The following is a 24,414-nucleotide window of genomic DNA, read 5'->3' on the forward strand; positions in this document are numbered from 1 at the left end:
ACTTTTGCTCGCAAAGATGCTGAGTATACGAAAATAGCTTAGCGCGGTGGGCAACGGTGACTGGAAGAAGATCTTGGTTGCTTTTCAGCATTTGAGCTTACTCGAGTTCAGTGTGTTCCACCTACGGGAGAACGGCACGTAACATTTTACGCTTAAGGTAAGTTTATCTCTTTCGAAATCGTGATTCACCCTATTTGAAACTTAAGTAGCCACTCGCTACTTGCCATCCGGATCCCTGACATCGCGAGACGCTGAAATAAAAGTGCGTGCATCCTACACATAAGCTCGATGAGTGGCTATCGCATAAACGTGCCAGGGTCGTCAAAGCTTAATTATTGTCAACCGTCACCGCAGTTGTATCCTCCCTCTGTACAATTAAATCAATGTCATTCATCATTCTTGTCAGTCTCCGCAAATATCCACCGCAATTGCATAATTAATGCACATATACATACCGCTACACATATATTGATTCAGTTATAGTCAGATGAACATTTGGTCAATTAATAAAATAATGATATATTTTATTGCGCGAGTCACCATGGTGTCACGATGAACTTCCTTTGGATTGCGTATAAATTATTTGACTTATCATCAGGTATGATACGTTAATTATAAACGTCTATCGCGTGATATACTCAGCCAAATATTTCATATCCAAAATGAATTTATGTTTGTGCAAACCTGACGTAGCCTGTATTGGTATGATAACGATTTGCAGCATTAATAAAATCGATAGCAGAACGTTAAACAAATTTATGTTATTTCATCCCAGATTTCATCTCTGCCGTGATCATGATCGTTGTAGGATCGCTACGTTGTATCGAAAAGATTCCGTTCGCATGTAATTCCATAATTTTTATAAATGATTTCTGAAAAAAGGCGGAAGGGTTAAGAGAATTATGATAGCGAATTCCCGCAACCGATTTGCGTTACGTAACAGGTGATGCGAAAATATCATTATAAAAATACTCTAGCCGTGGGTTTATAAATATGCTCTTGAAAAAACTATTCTCAATAAAATGGAAAGTGGCGGCTATTCTGGTTCTCAATCTTAAATCGGTGATTGTTATTACTCATCGAGTTTGTCGAGCCTCCTGTTTTTCGTCAATGGTCAATGGGCCAAAGTCCAATTTATAAGGTGCTCTGCACCCCCACCGTAAAGTAATTCAAACCGGCCGAATTGCGGAGGTCCAAGCCTTTCACGATCCTAAAAACTTTTCCGACATTTTCCGACCTTTTCCGAAATCTTACGAACACGGATGTCGCACGGCAAAAACTTTTTGCGTATAATATGAAAAGTCGATACATCCGGAGGAATCCGCAGTAAAAATAGAAACCAGTAGCCAACTAAGAATCAGGGACGCACATTCTTGGCCTCTCAGATTCATATCGCAGCGGTCAATGGCCACCATTTACCTATTACACCGTTCTTTCATTCCACCGGGTGGATGAATTGAGCGATTCTGAAGATTTCGATCAAAAGTTACACTTATAGAGAGTGGTTGAAGCGAGATTTTTGTGGCAAATTCATAATCTGCCACTTTTACAAGTAAATTAGAAGCCTCATAGGCTGTACAGAATCCCGTTTACATGCCTTTCATTGACTGAAATAATTGGCTGATCTCCTATTCACCACGCGCCATATTGACCTGATTCCTCCTGAACTTAGGATTCCAAAGTATAATCTAGAAATCGTGGGTACCTATCGACAAAAAAAAATTGATTACCCTCAAATTCTGAAATTCTGAGGATACTTGATTTTCTGAATTCGCTGTCGTGATCTGCGTTTTCTCCTCTTTCTAAACTGCTCTCCTCTTGTTTCTCTTCAAATGTTGAGATAACCGACGATGCCGGTTTTTCACGGTGCTCGTGGTGTTCTCGGCCCTGTTTTTCTGGCACAGATTCCAGAATACTCCGTCGACTCATCTATTTCTTTTATTTGTCTGCTATAAGTATTCCGTTCACAGAATCTGCCTACCTCGCCATGGGTCTCCCGGATTCTCCCTGTTATGACATGTGCAATTGCGGTAACATGAAATGTTTGTTTGTACGACACGCCAAACAAATTCATAACTTCAATATTTGAGAGTACAATTAATTGAATATAGGTACAACCAGAATTCCATCAAGAGCATGCTTGTATTTGAAACTTATCGTTCAGCCTTCGGCGAACCACACTTTCGTTAGCGAGCCTTGTGTCAGAATACCCGGAATTTTTTTGAGGGAAAAAAATTTGGCGTTGACCCGAGTAAAAGATGTGAACGCGGAGGATCTGCTCCTGAGTATTCGATGAGGTCGCGGGAGCAAAGAGATCTCATAGCCGTTGCGGTATTTGGCTTCTATAGCTTGCTTCGTTACTCGACCGAGCTAAATTGGTAACCATCGTCAACAGGTGACTCAACGGTCTCAATGTTTCGAACCGATGTTTCTCCATTTTTATGAGTCTATCTATACCGCTATATAGACGTAGTTTTCACAAAATTAGTATTCACATGCTTCGTAAAATTAGGAGTATCGCAAGATATCATCATTATATGATTATTATAGGCTATACGCGTCAAAAGCAGAGTAATTAGAGGACCGGCTGACAATGAATGAACAAGACAGGTGGACAGAAATCAGAAATAGATATCGAATCGGGCAGAAAATTATTAGAGCGACGAGAAAATATACATATAGTTAGAAGATTAGACACTGCGGTGATAGAAATATGGCGACTGCTCGTTAAATTTCGCTTACTTTGAGTTATATTAATCACTTTGTCTTTGTCTTAAGATGTAATTTCTCTTGTCAGGTCAAAGGTGAACGATTTTCAAAAGATTCATCGTTTTGATTGTTGATGCGATAACAAAATCAAACAAAGTGCGAAATAAGCGGCAATAAAATACTTACACGTATCCAATTTTGATCGCCGTATCGTTTTAAAATTCCTGCTCAATGTGAACAAACAAATATCTGTGCACGTTGAGTTCACGCTGAGCTTTTATTATATACGAAGCTTTTTTCGAAATAAAATACCGTAGCGACCACGTTAAATTGTATTAATCATATAGGGAGAGGCGGGGCAAAACGGGGTAATTTTTTTGAAAATGATCAGAAAAGACTTCGAACATCATTCTCCAGGTTTGAAATTTAATTTTTCTCATGGTTTTCCCTCGCCTACACCTAACGTCGCGCGGTGGATGGAGTGAGAAGACCAATTCCTTCTATACATTCGTCTGAAGAAATTTGGAATATTTCCGACAAACAAGTTTTCAACAAAAGTTGCTTGTAATGCAACGTAGTTCTTTCGGGACAAATTTATTGTAGCCAAAATAAACATTTTCACTATGTAGAATATCCAGAATGAAAAATGCACGATTATTCGTGCGCTAAACGTAGACGAGTCTTGCGATGTACTCGACAACTGCACATTCCAACATTCATCAAATGCCAATCTTCAGAATCCTCGCATCGCATGATTTATATTACGCTTAACCAGCCGGGGGATTTGAATCTCTGCACAATTTTCGTATAAGTTATACATTTCAGCCAGAACCTGATGTATAATCCTATTAAAATATCAAATTATCTTGTGCAATCAATTATTTGTCTAATATGTCAGCTGCTTCAAATGTTTATTGACGCAGGTCGAGTGCGATGTTATGAACGGCGCGACGTGGTTGTTGCTCTTTCAGAATTAGAAACGCCTGTGTAAGACCTATACATGTACAGGATTTGTATTCCCTGCACATTCGTCAGCGTGAAACATCATAATTATCATGCGTGAATAGACAATTATCATAATCGGGGTTGTAAACGAGTTATCCCGTTCGGGTATATCGGGCAACGTTCGACATTTTCAGTCAAGGTCAATAGAGGGATCTATCGAGAGTGGGTCTTATATTTTTAGTCCGCATCTCGTAGTCGCGGGGACATTAATAGCAACGCAGACATGATCAACGTCCAACAACAGCGCGGGAGACAACGCGGCGTATACTTATGCTACCCTGCAATTTCGTTGTCAATTTTCATTCCAACAATAAGAGAAATTCTTGGCCCACGTCAACTTTCTCTGTTTTATTTGTTTCCGTCTTTAAAATTTCGTAAAATTTGAATTTTGACGATCATTATTTCTCGCGTAATAGCCACGAATCGAATCCACATGCATACGCGTGTCCTCGTTGATGTAGATCATTGCAATGTACCGCATATTTTCCTATAGTATTGCTGATCGAAGTAAGGGTATGTACGTACAAAAATGATTAAAAGTAATTATTCTTTTTTGCAGTAGTGAGAAGACACCATAAATAAAGTAATAAGATGTCAGGCCAGGGGGCGAAGCTTGTGAACAAGCAATTCAACTCGCCTATCAAGCTGTACTCTCCGCAGTCGGTGCAAGAGACCTTGGAACGTCAAACCCAAGTTTTATCCAACGGTGCAGTCGGGTAAGAATTTACCTACATCCCCTAACACACTTGTTTCTTCAAGGTAAATATAATAACAGAAACCAGACGACACGTGTGCGTGACACGTGAATGCGGAGCCAAATTGAAATCTGAACCCAATGAATACGAGAAATGAAGATGAAAATTGAAAGAAAAAGAAGGTTGCGCCTCCAACACATGTTGATAAGATGATACATTCGATTCTGTAGAATATAAAATTTGGAGTGAGAAAAAAATACGCTCGCGCAATACGCTGTGTATAAAATTAGTATAAGGCCAAGGCTTCTTAATCTGGAATTCCCCATTTTTTGGTCTCATCCCAAAATTTCATTGTTTCCACTCATTCGGGTATAAACGACGACGCGACCAACCTTCTCGTTAATATCCGTGGAACCCCTTGGATTTAGATTTTAATTACTCTGAGAATGAAAATTGAAAAAAAAACGCGAATCAGACCGGAAATATGGAACATTTATGTCGGATCGAAAAATAGCCAACCTAGTGATTGGCACTGCAAAGTCTCATGTGCACGTAGATGGGAAAACAACGAATTGGCACGCTCAACTCGTTGCTAATCAGACGTTCGGGTGTAATACGAAAAACGACGGATAGACAAATAAACAGACGGCGTGGCATCTCAATCTCCACGAGAGGTTCAAAGCCGTTGAAAATATAGGTATATAGTATACTAATATACCAACGGCTCAAAGACACTTGCGCGCAAGGGAAAACGCCGCCGATGTGTCACCGAATATTGGCCGCCCGATTGACGGATGACGTATACCCATAACGATCAAGAGAACGGCGGAGACCGACGCCAAAATTTTAGACGCCAATAATGATTCACTGAGCAGGATTCTAGCGCCCGACTATTTGTAGACCATAGTAAGCGATTCGCACTTATACGTGGAGTCCGTTTCATTGGCAATAATCTTATTTTTAGTCGGTCCAGCGAATGGGAGTCATTTCCTATAACTATACGTATATTATTTAAATATAATCATCTCGCGATCTGCACACTTATTCATCACGTTCTTCGGCGCCTTCTCACCAATTCTCTTTTCATCTCCATCTACTTCTCCTTCTTATTTTTCTTCGGCGAAATATAAAGCTGACTACCCTCTCGGTGTGGCTTTGCTTCGCCAACCTATATGACTATATAATATTCCTTATGGTATATAAATGTCTACTTAGCTGTATAAGTATACGTGTAATGTGGGACCCTCTCATCTTTTCGGCCCCTTGCGCAAGGCGTTGTACTTGACTTAGTTTTGCATTTGGCAGACATAAGTTTACCGCGAGTGCGTCTGGTTTTGTTCCATCGGGAGCGGAGCAAAATGATCGCCCAAAAAAGGTGCAATTACATTATACGAAAAAAATACTTTTTATCCGTCGAATTTTAATATCACACTGTGCGGGATCAATTCACTCTAACAGAAATTTTTTCTCTAATTGCGCGTGTATATCAGAAATATCATAATAACGGAAGCAAAAGCGAATCATGTATAAATTTTAACAAGTGAACTCCGCTATCGATACATCGGATGCTATACCTCCCCCGCAAAAATAAGTTCATAATTTTGGAATATAACGAATCAAAGTTGGACTCGCTTTGACAGAACTCTGTTCTTCTGAAAACTGATAGAATGAAGCTTTCGTGTGTAGTTTTTGAAAGTTAAAAAAAATCTCTATCAATTGCCGAGAAACTGTTGCACTCTATCGAAAGAGGAGTTCCGATAGAGTCGCTGTCAGAATGACAACAACTTGCGATAACAATTAGAAATATTAAACACAAGTCATATATGATTGCAAATTCATTTCAACGTGGTTATCTATACTAAAATCTTATCCAGTTCGCAAATTATTCCCATTCTGTCGGTATACTTGTTTCATAATTATTCTTTCAATCAGATTCTGAGCAATCAGCACCTGAAGATTTTCAGCAGGTTTTCTGCAATGGATCAAGATTTTTCGTAACTCTAAAAAATAAACGAGAGCTTCGTCCTTCTATAATTCGTAGATATGGATAACCAGAAGTTAATCAGATTCGTTTACACTTCAGCTTTTATTCGCGCTTTAAATTAGGCCGATCCTTTGAGTCACCTTACCTATACAATACGTATAGTGGACAAAGATTCAGACAAAATACTTAAAACCGAAAGGGAAAATTCACGAGATACTACTGGGAAATTTCATGAGATACTACTATTCAAATCGTTCCTCTTTTGCAGAAGCAATCTAGTCATTCTGAAATAATTTCCATTTCAGAATCGACTTCAACCAGTTGGCTAAACCAGCGAACCTGCAGAATAGCGCCGTTCTTCGAATGCTCGAAGAAGAGGAAGCCAGACAACGCAATGGAGGACAACCTAGTGAGTTCTTACTTATTTATAATCTGCAGCATGGAAATCCCTCGATTGACAAAAATGCTATGCATCACAGCATATAACATGATGTCATTTGCATGCCTAGGGTACAACTTGCATCAATTATTTTAAACCGTCGTTGTCATAATTCAATTTTATGCAGCGATTCCTAGATAACGAATGCGATTACAAGGGTATAAAGAAATTAACGGGGAAGTAACTTGGACCGGATCAAAAACCTGAGCCAAACGACCAGCGAACGGAATTCGTGCTAATAAGTTCGAATATGCATGTATATAATTGCTAATATATCCTCGAATAAAATCTAAGATAACCCATAGACTGGGAATATACGTGTGACGAATTGAAAGATGGAGAAACGACAAGAAAGTGTGAATCGCATGATATCCATGTTAAATAAAGATCTTAATCTGCATATTTAGTCTCCTTCGAACCTCGGCAATGTGGATTTACAACAATTTTGGAGATTTGCAGCGAGAATCCCTGACATTGTGTTTCGTCTTTGGCGATTCCTTCTGTTTTATAATCTCTTTGAATTCCGAACGCTTCGCTGTTACCCGCAATCGCTTGATTATACTCTTCGCTTCTTCAACTGACCCGAAGACGTCGCAAAAACGCCTTGCAGCAGGTCGACGTTGACGACAACAGAAGCTCGTCGTCTGTTGCGTCCCCGTAGCCGCTATCGCGATTGCTGGCCCCCTTTTTGCCCCTACGATGGCCGCTACTGTCGCCTACTTTTGCATCCGGCCCGAGGTAAAATCAACCCTCTTTCACCCCTTGCTAGTATAATGAAACATCACATCAGCAGACAACCTAATACCAAATCGTTTTTCTTATCATTAGGTGCATGACATAGAATACCTAAATCCAGGTTCAAAATCTATTCGCTAATCGCGCGCACGCTCAAAACACCGTCGCGTCGTCCCCACTATACCTCGGAACGATGTCGTCTCTCGAATCACCGAAGAGAACTGGGAAAATTTAAATTCGGGCATCCATATTGGTATACCAATAGAAACTGTTAGAGAGATATAGGCAGCCAAAACTATTGCCAGGTTGGGCGACAATTAATAGTCAACCGTGGTAAACCGACGGAGGCACCGCGGGCTAGAGTAGAAGACATTTTGGAAAACAAAAGTATGTTCACTTCAATCGTATAGCGTACATCTCCATTTTCTTTGCTTGATCCGTGTACGTTTATTAGTTTTTTCATTTTAATTCTACAGCATGTTTATCCGCACAGCTATTACCATTGCCATTGCCATTGCCATTGCCATTGCCATTTCGTGATCCAATTATGATGCTTGCGAGTGTGGTGCTTTTTGGTAATATTCACAGAGAAACGCAGCATGCTATTTATTACTTTGCACTCTTGACACATGATAGTTGTGACAACTACGACAAGTTTCCTACTTATACTTGCATTACTTACTTATTTGGTGAGTTCACTTGTCACACCAACGACAGAATATTCTCACGCGGACGCAAATGCTTTGCGTGGTCGCATAAGTTGAAAAAAAAACTCATTCGAGTACCAAAAAAGAAACATCAATCTCATTGTCAGGTGCAGTATGATACGATGTTTCGAAAGACTCTGAAACTTTTACATATCTCCACCTCGTAATTACATGTACTCATATGTATGAATAAATAAACAAAGACACAAAATATCACGTGCTCCACAGCAGACTGTACAAAAATTTCAAAAAATAACCCAACAGAAACTGAACAAAGTGATGAGTAATAATTTCCTCATTATAGGTGATTCGAATTTGAATCCTATGATTGAATTAATAAAGATCAAAGATACAGTGACGGATTGAGAATTGTTAATGATTTGTTTGATTGATCATTTTGTTTTTTCGTTTCTGTCTTATTTTTTTTTCCAAACGAACCAACACAAAAAATCGATATTCCCTCGATGAATTATACAACATTTGACCTTGTGTGTATACAACAACTTTCACTATTCATTTTGATAGTCGTCTATAATAATTGTTCAATCATTGTCTAATCATTTTTATCTTTTATTTCGCTCGAAACTTTTCATAATCCAATTGATTAATTTACCGTGGTAAAAATCTTTCAATACAAATTACCTGAAATTGAAATCAAGGCATCTGTAGACAAGTATACTGTCAGGCTATTCCGAACGTGATAACAAATTATCATTCTTATTATTATTGTTATTATTATCATAATATGTAATTGTTCCCGAAGACGCGGCGAGTGACCACAAATCCATCGAGTAAAAAGTGATCTATAAAATAGTTGGCCATGGTTGGCCCAAGAATTTATGATCAACTCCGCCCACCGGTGCTGCTGAATTTTTATAGCGCACCCGTGCAACGAAATGTAGGGTATATTTCATGTTTGTAAATTATAAGTATACGCGCATAAAAATGATATTAATCGTCATAATAAAGTTCCAACCAGATTGTTTATTATACATGACTGCACGACGTGGAAAATTATAAAAAATATTTGTGACACGAGAGACTGAAAACCAGAAAGATGGTTGTTAAATTGACTGGGTGTTGAACGGAGGAAAGCTAATTGAAAACGTTTGAAAACATTTTATTTCCCGAAATTGCCAAGAGACTTGCAATATACCTCTAAAACTGCGATTTTTCTAAAAACACCAGATTCTGGTTGATCATGGAGCTCCTCAATTATATTGATTGTTCAATGTTTTCATTAAAAATAATCAAAATTCCACAAATCTTACAAGAATGTTTCAATTATAAAACGGCTGTTGCTCTGATGGCTGATTCTTTCATGTCTGTGAGTCGATTGTTATATCTTGACATTGGTTAATTTTGTTTTCCAAGTTTGAATATGGCTGTCAATAGGCGAGAAAGGTGTTCGAAATTATTGTGAATATTTATTGCGGACGATGAACGAGGTGCGATCAATATTCGAAAACGCGGAAAAAATAGATCATAAAATGATCGCGGTGTAACGGGTACCTTTCGACGGAGCGGAGCGACATATAGCCCATTGGGATTATTTTCACAAGCAAGGATATTAGGACCGATGTAATTCGTTAACATCTGAAAATAGCTGAGATTACAAGGCCGATTCTTCCGAGTTCCCGCGACAATGTGGCAACATTAATTTTCAAAAATAAACTTGGCCACTACCGTAACGATGATCCGGTGGATAATCTTGCTCTCGGTATTTGGCTAATAGTATTGGAACATACGTATCTGCGGATCTTTAATTCATTGTCAGGTGGCGAATGACGTCATCTGCACCATAAATTGACACCTTGCGCCGAAATTAAGTTTTAAAAAAACTCGCCGCAGAATATTCTGAGTCTGATTCTTCCACAAGCCCTTCCGACATGATAGATCCATCACAGATAATGTCGATGGATTCATGCAGTATTATGAAATTTGAGCCTTCTGTAGCAAACAGAAATACAACAAATACTATGAACAATAATTAAAATGAAAAAATCGTAAGAACGTGGTCCTCTTTTTGGGTTTTTTTCCGTTTCGGCTATCCGCGGTTTTTCGAGGATTACACCCTCCTGATCTTAGGACCTCCACATTATACCCGCAGCTTCTTTGACACACAAGTATTAAAAGCGTCTTTTTATTCAAGTTGAGTTTACTATTTCAGACTCTTATTGCACTTGTCTCACCTCTACTCCGAAGCCCTAGTGCACGCTTTTGCAAAATATACATACGAGTTGTAGTTCAATATACCTATGATTATACCAATTTGCGAATAGGCCGGTATGCTGTATAATATGATACTGGGCCTGAAACTCTATCGGGGTTTCTAGTTTCCCCAATTTTAAAAATAAACGTCACTAATTGAACAAGATTCCGTTGTGTTATGGTAATGTAGCCCTATATCATTTTTCGTGTTTCCCGATATAAATAAACTAGCTTGACTCACTAACAGCTCTTGACGCACAGATGCAGGGACCGCAGCCAAATACACGAGTTACTATTTTAATATACATGTCTATGTAGCTATGAACTACAACGCTACGTATATGTATACGTATGCATGAGTAGGGATATTCATGAAAATTTTCTTAGAAAATCGGAAGAAGTACGAAAAAAAAAAATTTGAACGGTCACAGAGATCGAGCCTTATAATACACGTACAATTTGAGAAAAAGAATGATTATTCCACAAAAAAAGAATTTGTGACGTAAATAAAAATTAGAAATACCTCATCCAAATCAACGGAGCCATTGCGATCGATACTCACATTTAGATTAACATTCACATACAGACCGTTATTTTCTAATTTTTTCGTTAATTATCAACCCCTCATTCAGATTGTACGTTGCAAAATATTCGAATTCATGCAACGATATGACAACCATAATGAATCAAATGAGACAATTCAGATGTTTGAAATTCTGAAAATCAATTGTTATATGATTATTCTCTCGAGAATAATCGGAGTACGTATTTGCAGGTTTGAAGCGAGTGGCTTGGCCCCCACCGTTGGAAGAGCAACAATTCAATTACGTCGAACAAGACCCGGTTCAATCGAAGGTAAATAGCGATTTTATTACCTACGTTAAAACTAATACACATAAATGAGTAAATGCAGGAAAAAGAGACGAAAAATAAAACAGAAAACATTATACTTACGGGGGACGTATCCATTTGACGTCGAACTACGCGAATCGTAACGTACATTGCAGATAACAGCTGTTTTTTTCTCTTTGTTTTTTGGGACAGACACGAGGTGTGGGAGAATTCGCGTCGTACGGAAGCAGTCCGGCTTCCGGTCCGTCTCCTCAACCCCCTAGTTCTCAGGTCCCTCAAGGTTTAGTTTCGCTCGCGAACTTCCCCTCTTCTCCATCACCCGTAAGCCCCGGGGGCACCCTTCGTCAACCCTCGAACTTCCAGTCACCAGCACCCAAAGGCTGGGCGCCTGTCACACCCCCGGCTACGTCACCCTTGCCAAGTTACCGTAACCAGCAACAACCGATTTGGCAATCACAGCCACCACAGGCTCCGTGGCAACAACCTGTTACCCCTCAACAGGTTTGTTTGCGTTCTAACGGTGCTCTGATAATACATATAAGTAGGGTAAAAATGGCGAACGTGGACCATCTCCGAAAGTCGGAGGAAAGTAATTCCCGAACTATTTTCACTCAACTACGCAGAGACATTTAAAACATTTTTTGAATCTATGAAAGTCATGCCGGAGGTTTTTTACCGACGCAAAAGGATTTACATCGACACTTTCTGCTCTGGTATTATACCTGCTAATTATAGCCGCCTGCCAGCGGCAGTCAACTTGATTTTTGTACCCCTTCATTCCCTCCTGACAATTTGAACCAATCTGTTATTTCGATATGGACCAACTTTTCTTTCTTGCTATTGCGTGTGTTCTTGATTCAGTATTATGACAATCTCTTCTCCGTCATTCATGCAGTGCCCTCACTTTATTCCGGAAAACAGACAAGAATTGATGAAAAAGTTGGAAACATTGTCAGCTTATTCAGTTTTTGAAGTCGAAAATCCAGAAAACGGCAGCTTGGATAAATGGTGATCAAAATTCAGATTCGTGTTCGTTGTAGTATACCTTCACAGCGCTCGTCGTTTTACTTGTCAGTCATTTCAATGTTAACAAAAATATATGAATTGTATCGAATCATTAGTTTTTTGTATTTGAATGATCGGCGAATCCATTTTCTTTCCAAAATCTTGATGGTGGCATGGCCAATGGTGTCGTCTAATGAAAAAATTTTGCTTCACGGACACCCATATTAAATGGATATACCACTCGCGATGATCAATCGTTGATGTATTTGTATTCTACTCTCACAATCTTCACATCGAATTGCCTCTAACCGAAGTAAATACGCAGTTGTGTATTTGTTTGTTTTTTTTCTCGTTTGCTGCAGAGCATGTAAAAAAGTTATTTTTACTCCCGGATCCGTAATTTTCATTTTCACCGTGTTTTTTATGCACTCTCAGAAACAGAGCTCTCATTACCGGAATGTTTGGGGTGAAGATATATGGCGATTTCACGTATTTTACTGCCTCTCGCCCCTCCGTGCATTATACATTATTTTTTAAAGTGAAATTTTTTTATGTCATCAGTGGAGAGCCCAAAATTTTTGTTTCAATTGTGGGAAACGGGAGACGCTTTCTGACTTTTCATATGGTCACGTTCAGTTGTCAGGATGAATATATCATATGGATTGAATTTCAGCAAAATCAACCACCACACCAGGGCGTTCAAGTTTATCCTCATCAAGCACAACAGCCCCCGCAGCACTTGGTATCCTCAACACCAACTTCAGCGTACGCACCACCCCCTTCTCTCATCACCCTCAGACCTGAGCCACCAATTTCTCAGGTAATTTTCAACAATCTTCATGCTTTGAACATTTGCCGGATAAAGGTCGAAGAATTATTGTTACTGAGAAAAATGACAACAGTTACAAAAACTGATATCAAAATAATATTTTTCAAGCATTACGTTGCACTTGTTCTCGAAAAATATTGTTACAGTACAGCGAGGCAGGAAGATATGTCAAAATTGAGCTAAAGCATTTGCTTCTATTTTTACCCTCATGTACCTCGTTTGAAATCAACTAACAGGTTTACAGTACTTTACCCTGCTCTCATTTAAGTTTGCTCTCTCTTTCTATTCATCTTTTCAATGTGTATACGTTATATTTTCTATATAGTGCATGAACAATAAATAACGAAATAATTTTCCTATACGATTACGCACGTTTTGCCGCAGATACCGGCGCCGGTTTATCACGCTCAACCAGCAGCAACGATGGCGACAATTCACGGAAACATGAGAGGGGATCAAAAGTGGCCCCCAGAATCGGTAAAGATTCAAGCAGAAGCTGAGAACAGAGCGAGGCTCGAGTTGGCTAAGGGACCGGCGGTCAGGCCACGTCGTGTCAGAAAAGATTACAGCGGATTTTTCGCCCAACACGCATTGAACAGCACGTATCCCGGATACCGAGCTCCCCCTGGTACTCAGTACTTTTCCCCCGGATACCAGCACTAATTATTAGCACCCGGTAATCGAATTCCGCGAGGAACCAAATTCGCCTATCTATTTCTCTCTCACTCTTTCTCCTTTGGTTCCTCCGCAATGCCCGATCCTTCCCGCCCCTCCATCCCTGAACACATAAATGTTATAAATATAATTGTATAGGTGTGCGATTATACACATTCGATTAATAATTCTCGACGAATATTTATTAATCCGCAAAGGAGATGAAATCGAATTACCGATTTTCGAATGAGCTCATAAAAATCCTATAAAAATGTCTGCAACTTCAATTGTTGCTTGCATACGGACACAAAAATAACAGGGTGCTATTCCTTACTTGGCGTCGTCGGCTTTTTCTTTCGCAGCCGAAAGTGCAAAGTTGCACTTCGAAATACGTATTTTACATTTTACGATTAAATTTGCAAAATTAAATTCAAAAGCTTATTAAAGCAGATGGAGGGTTTAGGGACGATTAGTTTTTTGGGCCCGAGGCCGTGCGGGGGCTACGCGAGGCACTGGCCCTCGCTGCTGCTTTTTTACGCCCGGATCCCTTTTTAAATAATGGTTGCCTCGCACTCCAAATTTCTCTACGAAAACAGCTTTGATTTGCACAGTTGCTGTTTTCTTTCTCTTTTTTATTGTGGATTATTTGTGTATCGCCTGCAAATTCATCGCCATGATGGATCTGAAATTATCAACACTTGGAGGAATATTTTGTCGAAACAACTTCAACGATTTTTCCATTATCAAATGACAAAATTATTTTGGTGTTCTTCGTACAGGTTTTGTGGCATCTTTCGATAAGTTCAGCATGGTTCAGCCAACTAATTGAAACTCTATCCAAACTATTAGTGGTGTAACGGAATTACAAAAAAAATACAATGCTGTATTTAATGTAAATCAAAAATAACAATCATGAATTGTTATTGAGACAAAACTTTTTGTCTTGATACAAAAAAATAAGAAGAACCTTGCAAATTTATTCGACGAAAGGAGTATGTTAGACAAAACAGAATGATCTTCTATATGTATAAGTGAAATATGTGTACAATATTAATTATTCCCTATTTGGAGTGACAAGTTATATGTACAGAACTGATCGGTTATAAACACACTAAACTATCCCTCCATAGAGATCATCAATTTTAAACTACCACGATGCGTTTCTCTTATTTTTATATGAATGTTACTTTTAATATTTATTTTTCTTCTCTCTCTCTCGCGTATTTCAAAAGGCGAATTATCAAAATATGGAGTTATAGGCGTTGAAGGTATTAAAGGCCTTATGGCATGTCCTGCAGTATATTTGCTTGGCTCGCAACCCATCGATAAAAACTAACGCTTTGTGCGACGAAAAACGACTTTAAATAAGTACCGCTTCAATTATCGAGTGCCATCTTCACCCGGAATATAATAATGGATGAGATAAACATGAGATAAACTCATAGGTTAAAATATGCATGCACTCATTTGGTGTATAAAAAATGTAATAAAAATAAATTCAAACAAGAGATCATTTCGAAGATGGACGTATTTTATATAGCATAATTAAACAACGAATAATACGATTTATTATGTTCAACTAATGAGGAATTTGTAACGATGTAATATATTAACGTAAACGAATAAACATATAAATAAATAAATATAAATAAACAACCTGCGAGCTTACAATTAGTGCGTGTCTAATTGATTCGCCCCTCAATATACCCTGTCTTCGTGCTGTGTTTCACTTGTCAGTTGGTTTTAGAGTGTACCAGTGAGCCGAAGTTGAAGCACGCGTGTAGCTAAGTGCACCTGGTGTTGAGTACACTGAACTCTGAACTCGTATACTAGAGTTCAGTGCGTTGACTGAAGTGGACTGAAGCAGCGAAGTACCAATCAGTGAAATAGAAATATACTGGAACTCTATGACTGGAAAACTCACTCTCGTGGTGGGGGTAGCGAAGTAACTTGCAGAGTGAGATAGCTCAACCGAGACTCTTTGTCCTTCACTGTAACAGCCCCAACCAGAATGCTGTTCTCGTAAACAAAACACGCGAGCGTTCAGTCACTGAACTCTAATAGTAGAGTTCAGTGGTTCCTGTCATTATGGTTATGCTTGAGTACCCCGGTTTCAAATATCCTTGCCTTGGTTTGACACAGAGTGAAGATCAGGTAATCTTCGGAGAAAGGTTACGTAGCAACAATTAAGTAGGAATTAAAGGTTGTCGCATCAAGTGTGCAATATTTTGTATGTAGAGACAAATAGAAGAAAAGGAAATCCTTGAGGTTGTTTCCAGCACTTCGTTATTTATTAGTCACAATACAAGATATATAACAGTGTATACTATAGTTTATATTATTATTCATCTGTTTATTATCAATTAATATCACCAACAGTGTTGTCAAAAGTAAGGCTTGCCTTTATTCGATAATTATGAGAAATAAAAAAAAGAAGAAATGCCACCAGTAGTATAAGAAAAATGCAATGGTTCCATCATAAATTATAGCAATTTAGATGATAGGATAAGTGGTGCATTTAGTGACGAATTTATTATCAAAGTCTGAAAAATTCTTAAAGTTCTGTCCAGAGTTACTGCCAAAACCATATTCATAAAGCTACGTTTGTAATAAATAATAATTGCAACACCATGAACACCATAATGTCATCCAAATGGGACCATATATGGAGCCTGGGAGTAAAGAAGGCCTAACACCCAATGTTTTAAATATACAAGAAATTTCATCAATATTACTCTTTCTTATCTAACATCAGAAACTGAATTAATTGGTGGGGTCTCGCATGCTTATTATTACCACTCCTTTGACTCGTAAAATTGATCAGGTGAACTGGTTGATATGCTTAACAAATATAAATTCTTAAAAAAATAAATATATCTATCAAGATTAAAAGAAAGCAAGTTCTGCCTTTACACACTTATCCACATTTGTTGTAGAAAAATAGAAGTTTTTATATTTCAGGATCATGGCAAAGATGCCGTGTGTTAGCTATTCTCTTCATAGGTCGATAATTGACTCAAGTTTTCCTGTACAATGATGGAAATAGATTTCAAACAGTTTTAAACACGCCAAATGATAATCCAGTTTTATTCCTTACCACAAATGAGCTGCATTCATTGAGGGAAGCAATGATATAGATACCCGATCGAATTCGTGTGATACACATCTTTGTAGTAGTGCCTGCTTGATTGACAGTAACTCGGACTCCTAAGTCATAAATGCAGGCTTATGAAAGCAGGCTGGCTGTGAGCAAAAATTACGCCATGCATTTTGTTTGGGTAGATTAATCTGGGTTTAAAGATACTTGAATAGTCCTTCCAGTTCATACAAGTGTTCGATTGAATAAATTAAAAAACAAGTTTGCTTCCTAATTTTCTATCATTATATTTCCAATTTAGCCTAATTGTGATCAAACTATTTCTCTCGCGTGTCCATATGAATATGTATTTTGGATTTGCACTTCCTCAAAAATTCAGGCATTATAAAGGAACAGTAGGTTTTCTAATCCTGCAATATCCATGATTACAGGCTTTCATTTATACAAAGTTCTAAATGTGGTGACTCTCTTGCTAGATGTTAGTTTATGTTAGTCCAGAATCAAGAGTCAATTAAACCAAAGAAAATCCCTGGGTTTGCTGAATGGCCTGGAGAAGTTTGTAACGCAGTCTTTCGCGTGTTTGATACCGGGGTAGATCTAATAGATCAAAACACGTGTGGGCTACTGGCAAAAATCGATCATCCGCCATTGGCTGAATTGTTATCTGAAATAAAAGACTCAAACCAATCGGTAAAAAATTCTGGGAAATATAACACGAACGGAAGATCGCAACGGATCAAAAGTAATCAAGAGCACAGTCTTCTGAAATAATTTAGCCAGGAGATGAATATTGAAACGCACTTACCTTGATAGCTTTCATTCCCTGGATGGGTATCCTATCACTTCCTGTCAAGAATAGGAGGAATTTCTTTTTTTCTTCCAATGGAAGTTCGTGGAAAACCTTCCAGAACATTTCTATTGTCGGATCGTCCTTGGAGTAACCATTTTTGTACACGGCGTTTCTTTCCAACTCTTCCCAATCATAATTCTCGTTACCCACAACGACAGCCATTAATTCATGGCTGTGGAATAGTTCTAACACACGTCCCCCGCATACCTTGTGGAATCCTTCATGAAACGCTTTGAAATGTGATTCTACTGATTTGTTGAGAATATAATCGACGTACAAGTCAACGAATTCTTTTCTGGAAAATAGAATGAAGAGATTCATCACGTCAATTATTAGATTCATTATTACAAGATAAGCCGATGGTAGAAAATGCACAACATACTTGTTGTCTAGTGTAACAGGAATCGTACTACCATCTGTTACTAGTTCAAAAATCTTGCGTTCGCCAAAAATTTCCCTCGTTACTTCAAAATGTAGACAGAATACATCTTCTATATCTGGTTCGTTATAATCTAGTACATCTTGCAAACTTCTGTAAATAAAGGATCCACTTTGAACAATTTATGATCGGCATATTAAAGGTTACAACTCCAAACAAACAAATGATATTACAGTCACAGCAGACTCAGAAAGTTTATCAACGTACTTTGCTAGAAATGGTGACATATCCTTTATATCAGCAAGTCCAACTGGTTCACCTAACAACTTTTTGTACAGTGCCAATGGAAACGGCAGATCAATGATTATAAAGTTGTAAATAACCAATCCACATAACAGCCCAATCAAGGAGTACATATCTTCATCTTCGAGGGAGTCTTCACTGAACCAGATAGTTCGGGTTTCTTCATATTGCTTAAACATTCCGTACTTTGGATCTAATATTTCTCTGAGCAAAAGCATAAAGAACTCTTTTTTAACACCACCTGCATCTTCTGCTTCTTCATCATGAAATTTCACCTATCAAATTTTATCCACATATGTTCATAAGACAGAGCTTTTCACTTGGACTATGTCAGTATAACATAGCGCAAGACTCTACCGAGTCTGTTGATTGTTCATTATGTAAATGTGATAATGAGAGATGCTTCCACATAGTAATTTTCGGTGATCATATTGAAACTTACCTTAAGAGGCTTCTTCAAATCTCTGGAATGATATCGAGATAACTCTCTTAATGCATCAGCTACTAAATTTTCCCGCGATACATTTAGTGTTACATAAGCACTGATATTAGCAGCACCGGAGGGAGCGAACAACATTTGGGTTATTGCTCTAGTGGCTGCTTCATTCATTGCTGACTGCATCTGGTGAGATTAACAACATTTCAAGGTGATTTATTATCAGAAGAACATGGGTAATATATGGAAATAAAGGATCACCTCATACCTGTATTGCTTGATCTGTTTCCAACAACATTGTTTTAGCTTGTGCATCAAACAAAAAAGGGTAATTGCAGAAAAATATCTTGCGTTGCTGTAAATGAAGTTAAAGTTCAATCAGATGTTCGAAATGAGATGTTGATATAGTACGACTGCCAGAGTATTTTGAGGAAACCATTTACTGATATAAGATACAGACTGGTTTATGTTATACGTACTACGTGCGGATCTTTTTCAGTAAACCATTTGACATAATCGGCTCTGATGTCAACACAATCTGGTAGGTCTGGTAAATGGAAACAATCATATGGTACTCGTAGTCCATCAGCTGTTGAATGATTTAGTTTATTTAGAAATCTCAACATATCTAAGGCAAGTTGTAAAGAGGTGCTGTGTAGTGAATTGGCCTCCCACAACGGTATCTGCCAAAAAATGTTTGGGTAGATGGTGAGATTTATTATTAAGTATCAATAGCGTATATAATCGATATATCTCAGGACGAATGATTCATATACCTTATTTTCGCTGGCTTTTGATTGTTGTAAGAAATATAGGACAATGGATTTATAAATCTGAATTAATCTTTCAAAATATTTCATAGGTGCTCGACTCCACCACAAGCCAACGACTTTTAGTGCTTCTGGTTTGAGTTGCAAGACTGCTCTTGAAAATGGCTTGTGTAATTTGTTACAAAGTTTAGGGTCATTAAAACTTTGATAAAGAGGCAGCGTCAAATAAACTCGCAATGATTCAACATCGGGAGGTGAGGGCATAAGTGTTGGTAATAGACTTTCTGTCACACAGGTAAAAATCTAGAAAAATCGGTGTCGTTACAATAGAAATTCAATATGTATTACAAAAATAAAATTATGAAACGAAATTTTGAAGTAAAAAATCCGAATGAATAGTAAAAACAGATGTTTCATTGAAACTATTTGCACCAGATAGAAGTTTAATTGGAAAATTTACGCATTTCTATCTAATGGAGACTCACAATCAGTGGTTTTTTGGTGTTGTTTGAATATTCATTTATAATAGTGTAACGCGGTATTACGCTCACCAGTTCTTTGATAGTACTGTTGTCAAGATCGGCTATAGTTGTGTACAATTTTGTTGCAAGTTCAAGATCCACGCCATGTTGCTTGCTTGAACAGCCATAATGAGCATCATCCGCAAGCAAGAATGATGCATTTAGACAAGCCTGACTACTGAATACAGTCTCTAGATATCTGTACTCAACAGTTAATCATTGCTATTTTACTCAAATAAACAGATGATACATAAATAAAGGGTCAAAGATCGAAATTTGGAAGATTCACCAAAAATAATTAAAGAACCAAAAAATTTTAGGTCAACTTTGTCAAAATATACAGTTAATGATATAAAATAAAAGTTCAACAAAAAATAAGGATCGAATGCTAAATTAAATTAAATTAAGTCAATTATATTATATTGCCGATGAATCCCGATTCTCTCAACATACATTATGAGACGATACTTGGAGGGATTACATCACTTTAAAGTCACAACATTAAGTTTTAACTAAACTCCAATATTCTAGTTTTTTTCTGCTGCCTCAATGATATTACATATAATGGGGTCGGAGTTAATCGATATATTTTTAACATTCAAAATTCAATTATTAACATGGTACTCACGTGAGAAGGTCATGATCAACAGGTGCCTCCTTTGGCACTCTTTGACAAGCTCCCAGCTGTTCCTCTGTGACTACTAGTATTTGTGACGACGGTTCCAGTATTCTGCAGTCGTCAGGTGCAATATTATCCTGTAAAAATTAGAGACTACAGTAACAGACAAAATTAGTATCAAACAAATGAGCTCTTATGAACACTGCAATGCAGGAAAATCGAGTGAAAGGATATAAAAATATCCACCGAAGACGAAGCGGTAGAATAATGCGGAAAATTGTACGAAAAAATATTTGCTATTTAATGAATAATTTACCTTTCTATGAGTTACCACCGCAAAGCAATGATCTCCACCACTGAAAACATGCCGCACAACACAATCGACAGAATGAGGAGTAGATGGTTTGTCAGATGTGACCATTGCAACTCCATTCGGCGAAACCCAAGGGCCAAGTACTACTTGTGGTGTGGTGACACTTCTAGAAACTCGACACCCTAATTGTCCAGCTCCACCTAGACCCCAAGCGTAAACTCGTCCTCTAGAAGGAACTAATGCAAGAGTATGACGTCGACCACAGCATATCTTGAGAGGAAGAAGAACGTTAACAGCCGTCATTGGGACAGTAAAAAAAAAAAATTACCTAATACTAAACTAAACACTCTAAATGTATGACAACCCATTCACCTGAGTAACAGTACTGCCCATAAGTTCGACAACCTTACGCGGCAGAATATCGTTACTATTGTTCCCGTGGCCCAATTGTCCATACATGCCTGCTCCACAGGTGAAAACCCCACCATCCTAAAAATAAACGAATACTTAATTTTTTTCTGGTTTCATACAAATTGGAGTGAATGCGAATGTGTGAGCTAAAGTCATGATACTTAAGGTCTATCAATGTGATGATAGTAGAAATTGTGACTTACCATAGTCAGGAATACAGAAAAATCTTCACCACATGTCACAAAGCGTACTTTAACATTTCGAAGTGTTCTCAGTTGACAAGGGAGACCCCGACCTTGAGTATCGTTGAGGCCCAACTGGCCATAAGTATTTCTCCCCCAACCAAATACTGCACCTAAAAATACACAGACATCATGAATCCACGTACAAAATAACGATTGAAAAATATCATTATCTCTTGTTTTCCATATCTTCAGTAAACATGACTCCGTAAAATTTATCAGAATAAATTACCAGATTTTGAGACGACGATGCTGTGAGAGCCACCACAGGCAATATGTGACATAGGGATAGATGCCAAGCTAGTAAGAAGCTTTGGTTTCAATTCTTTAGTCGTCTCTACCCCAAGGCCCAGCTGACCCTCCTCATTACAACCCCAGGCGTAGAGTTCTCCATTGTTCGTCAATGCAAGAGTATGCTTAGCCCCACATGCTACCTGAACAATGAAGCTTGTACCTAAGGTCTTGACCATCCGTGGAGTATGCTCATCAGTACTATTCGTATTTATTCCTATTGAATGAATGAAGAATCATCAACAATACAATGGATGTGAGAATCTGATTACCGGTATACAGGTAAAATATGAAATGCTCGATCGTTGAATTTTTTCTAGCATTGTTGCAACTTAAAAATGTTTCAACAAGTGATTAACTTCTATGTTTTGAATATTTAATAAAACTACCTAACTGGCCATCCGCATTTGAACCCCAACTGAACAATTGACCCCACTCGTTAACAGCCATTGTGTGACTCGCTCCACAGTCTGCTTTTTTAAACACAAATACATCCAGACCTGGTATAAGTTCTGTAGAGAAAAATTGTGTTGTCACTTTCTGGAGAGTTCATTCCTGTTTGATGAATTAAATGCCTTGGCAAATAGATCCACACAACGTTTGTTGTGATATGTGTCTCTATTTGCTCTTAGAGAGTCTGCAGGTAACACTTACGCAACCTTTTCCTTGGTTTATCATGACCCAATTGTCCATGATCATTATTACCACACGAATAAAGTTGTCCATCTCGAGTTATAACAATAGTGTAGTTTTCACCACAGGCAACTGAGTATAGAATGAAATTCCATAGATATTACTATAGATCAATGAAAAAAAAAAAATACAAGATCCACTGCAGTATCCTTTCCTTTAAACTTAAAGAAAGTTAGTCCACACTAGGCACATGTATCCATAAAACTGAAAATACTAACTATGCTCGACTTGAGTAGACTTCTTAAACCCCAATTCACATGGAACAAGAATGTTCTCATCTTCGATACCGCCGAGGCCGAGTTCCCCATGTACGGTACTACCCCAGCCAAACATATTTTTGTCTATAACACGAGTTGATGAGCCAACTAAAATTCCAGGTTCAATTCCTATACGCCGCTTCTTCGTACACTTTTCCTGTAGCATAAATTGAAGGACAATAATCAATTATGCCATACAAACTGAGGTTTCATCTATCAGCCAAACCTAAACCTTTTATCCCATAGGACGATTCAATTTTATTATCTATTTATGAGTTTCCATATTATGTTAACAACTATGAAATCATCATAGATTTTTAGCAGTCTATATGCTGACGATATGTCCCAGAAACCTGCGGTACAGATAACATACTTTGGAGATAGAACTTTTTTCATTGAGCAGAGGTTGGTTGCATAATTTGAAAAATTTTGATCAAACAGGGGGTATATTGGGTACTTGGCAGATTTGAAATGAGATTAGGCATACTAACCATAGGGAATTAATGAGGTAAATTGGGATCGTCAACAGATATGGAACTTCGTGAGCAGGATTTGAAACTGGCAACAGGGGTTTCCGCCAGCTTTGTGATTTGAATAAAGCCGAATCATTCCGCGGAAATCTTGAACTTGTAAAAAAATGATTGTGGGTGACCGAACAGGTTATATGACATTCGCTAGTTAACTGATTTGCTTATTTTTATTTTATCAGAATTTTTGATACCTTCAGTTTTTAGATAAAAATCTGATATTCGTGTTTGAACGGTACGAAATATTGTTATGTGAATTTATGGCTCATGTACGAAACTGTCAACGAAAAATTTAGCAGCAATTTGTCAGAATAATTGACATTATGCAAACCCATATAGCCATGGCTGCGTCGCGTTGAACTTTGAGGTTGGGTTCAGAACAGTTTGGAGTTTTGCACTCCACAATGAAGGCTGCGGAACACAAATTTAGGAATTTCAAGTATGTATTTGCTGGAGGGGACGCGGCCAACAGTGGTAGCGTTGAGTAGATACCACTGTATCATTGGTAGATGCCCTATCCAAAGAGCACTCTTTGACCCCATCTACTACCCTACTCTCAACGGTGTTACTTTTGAGAGTGAGTATTTCCCCACATGAATTACCAAATTTATCAGTGGGTGGTACCAATTAGAGACCAAAGAATTCAGAGAGTCTGAATTCGTTGTTCAAGACTCTTAAAATACAGGACTAATAATTAAAGCACGATCGTACCATATCACTGTCGTACCGGATGTTCCAAGGTATCGAACATCAACCTTCTCTATTTTGTCCGAAGGATTTATCAATACAATTGGGTTGTCGAATTAAGCTTGTAACTCCGAATTATAATCCGATGGAAACAGCTTTGCGTCCATAATTCTCGGGGCACCACCTCATATTG

The 24,414-nt window shown here is 38.1% G+C and overlaps 2 protein-coding genes across 8 annotated transcripts; one reads left to right on the top strand and one right to left on the bottom strand.

Annotated features, from left to right (window-relative positions):
- LOC105684126 (extensin-like) lies at positions 1-15,481 on the top strand. 3 transcript variants are annotated; one of them, XM_012397264.3, is made up of 7 exons: positions 1-157; positions 4,274-4,430; positions 6,699-6,802; positions 11,261-11,340; positions 11,530-11,838; positions 13,016-13,162; positions 13,556-15,481. In XM_012397264.3, the coding sequence occupies exons 2-7, from the start codon at positions 4,306-4,308 to the stop codon at positions 13,832-13,834; spliced, it is 1,044 nt and encodes a 347-aa protein (XP_012252687.2). In that variant the 5' UTR covers positions 1-157; positions 4,274-4,305; the 3' UTR covers positions 13,835-15,481. The 3 variants fall into 3 exon arrangements, with proteins under 3 accessions (XP_012252687.2, XP_012252704.2, XP_012252696.2); XM_012397281.4 differs by lacking the exon at positions 11,530-11,838; XM_012397273.3 differs by lacking the exons at positions 1-157; positions 4,274-4,430 and adding an exon at positions 5,630-5,784.
- A 613-nt stretch (positions 15,482-16,094) lies between these two features.
- Positions 16,095-24,383, bottom strand: LOC105684088 (probable E3 ubiquitin-protein ligase HERC4). 5 transcript variants are annotated; one of them, XM_012397228.3, is made up of 19 exons: positions 23,729-24,119; positions 23,499-23,633; positions 22,969-23,164; positions 22,712-22,822; positions 22,447-22,569; positions 21,999-22,274; positions 21,728-21,879; positions 21,486-21,602; positions 21,117-21,383; positions 20,810-20,937; positions 20,212-20,380; positions 19,667-19,963; positions 19,370-19,573; positions 19,159-19,245; positions 18,897-19,076; positions 18,419-18,729; positions 18,155-18,304; positions 17,728-18,067; positions 16,095-17,586 (listed from the first exon to the last, which is right to left on the bottom strand). In XM_012397228.3, exons 2-19 carry the CDS (start codon positions 23,499-23,501, stop codon positions 17,434-17,436), a joined length of 3,264 nt encoding a protein of 1,087 aa, XP_012252651.2. In that variant the 5' UTR covers positions 23,502-23,633; positions 23,729-24,119; the 3' UTR covers positions 16,095-17,433. The 5 variants fall into 5 exon arrangements, with proteins under 5 accessions (XP_012252651.2, XP_048505257.1, XP_012252634.2 ...); XM_048649300.1 differs by lacking the exons at positions 23,499-23,633; positions 23,729-24,119 and adding an exon at positions 24,246-24,383; XM_012397211.3 differs by lacking the exon at positions 23,499-23,633 and having other exon boundaries at positions 23,866-24,119.
- Positions 24,384-24,414: the final 31 nt, after the last annotated feature.

The sequence above is a fragment of the Athalia rosae genome, chromosome 2, assembly GCF_917208135.1.
Source record: "Athalia rosae chromosome 2, iyAthRosa1.1, whole genome shotgun sequence".
Taxonomy (NCBI): Eukaryota; Metazoa; Arthropoda; class Insecta; order Hymenoptera; family Athaliidae; genus Athalia; species Athalia rosae.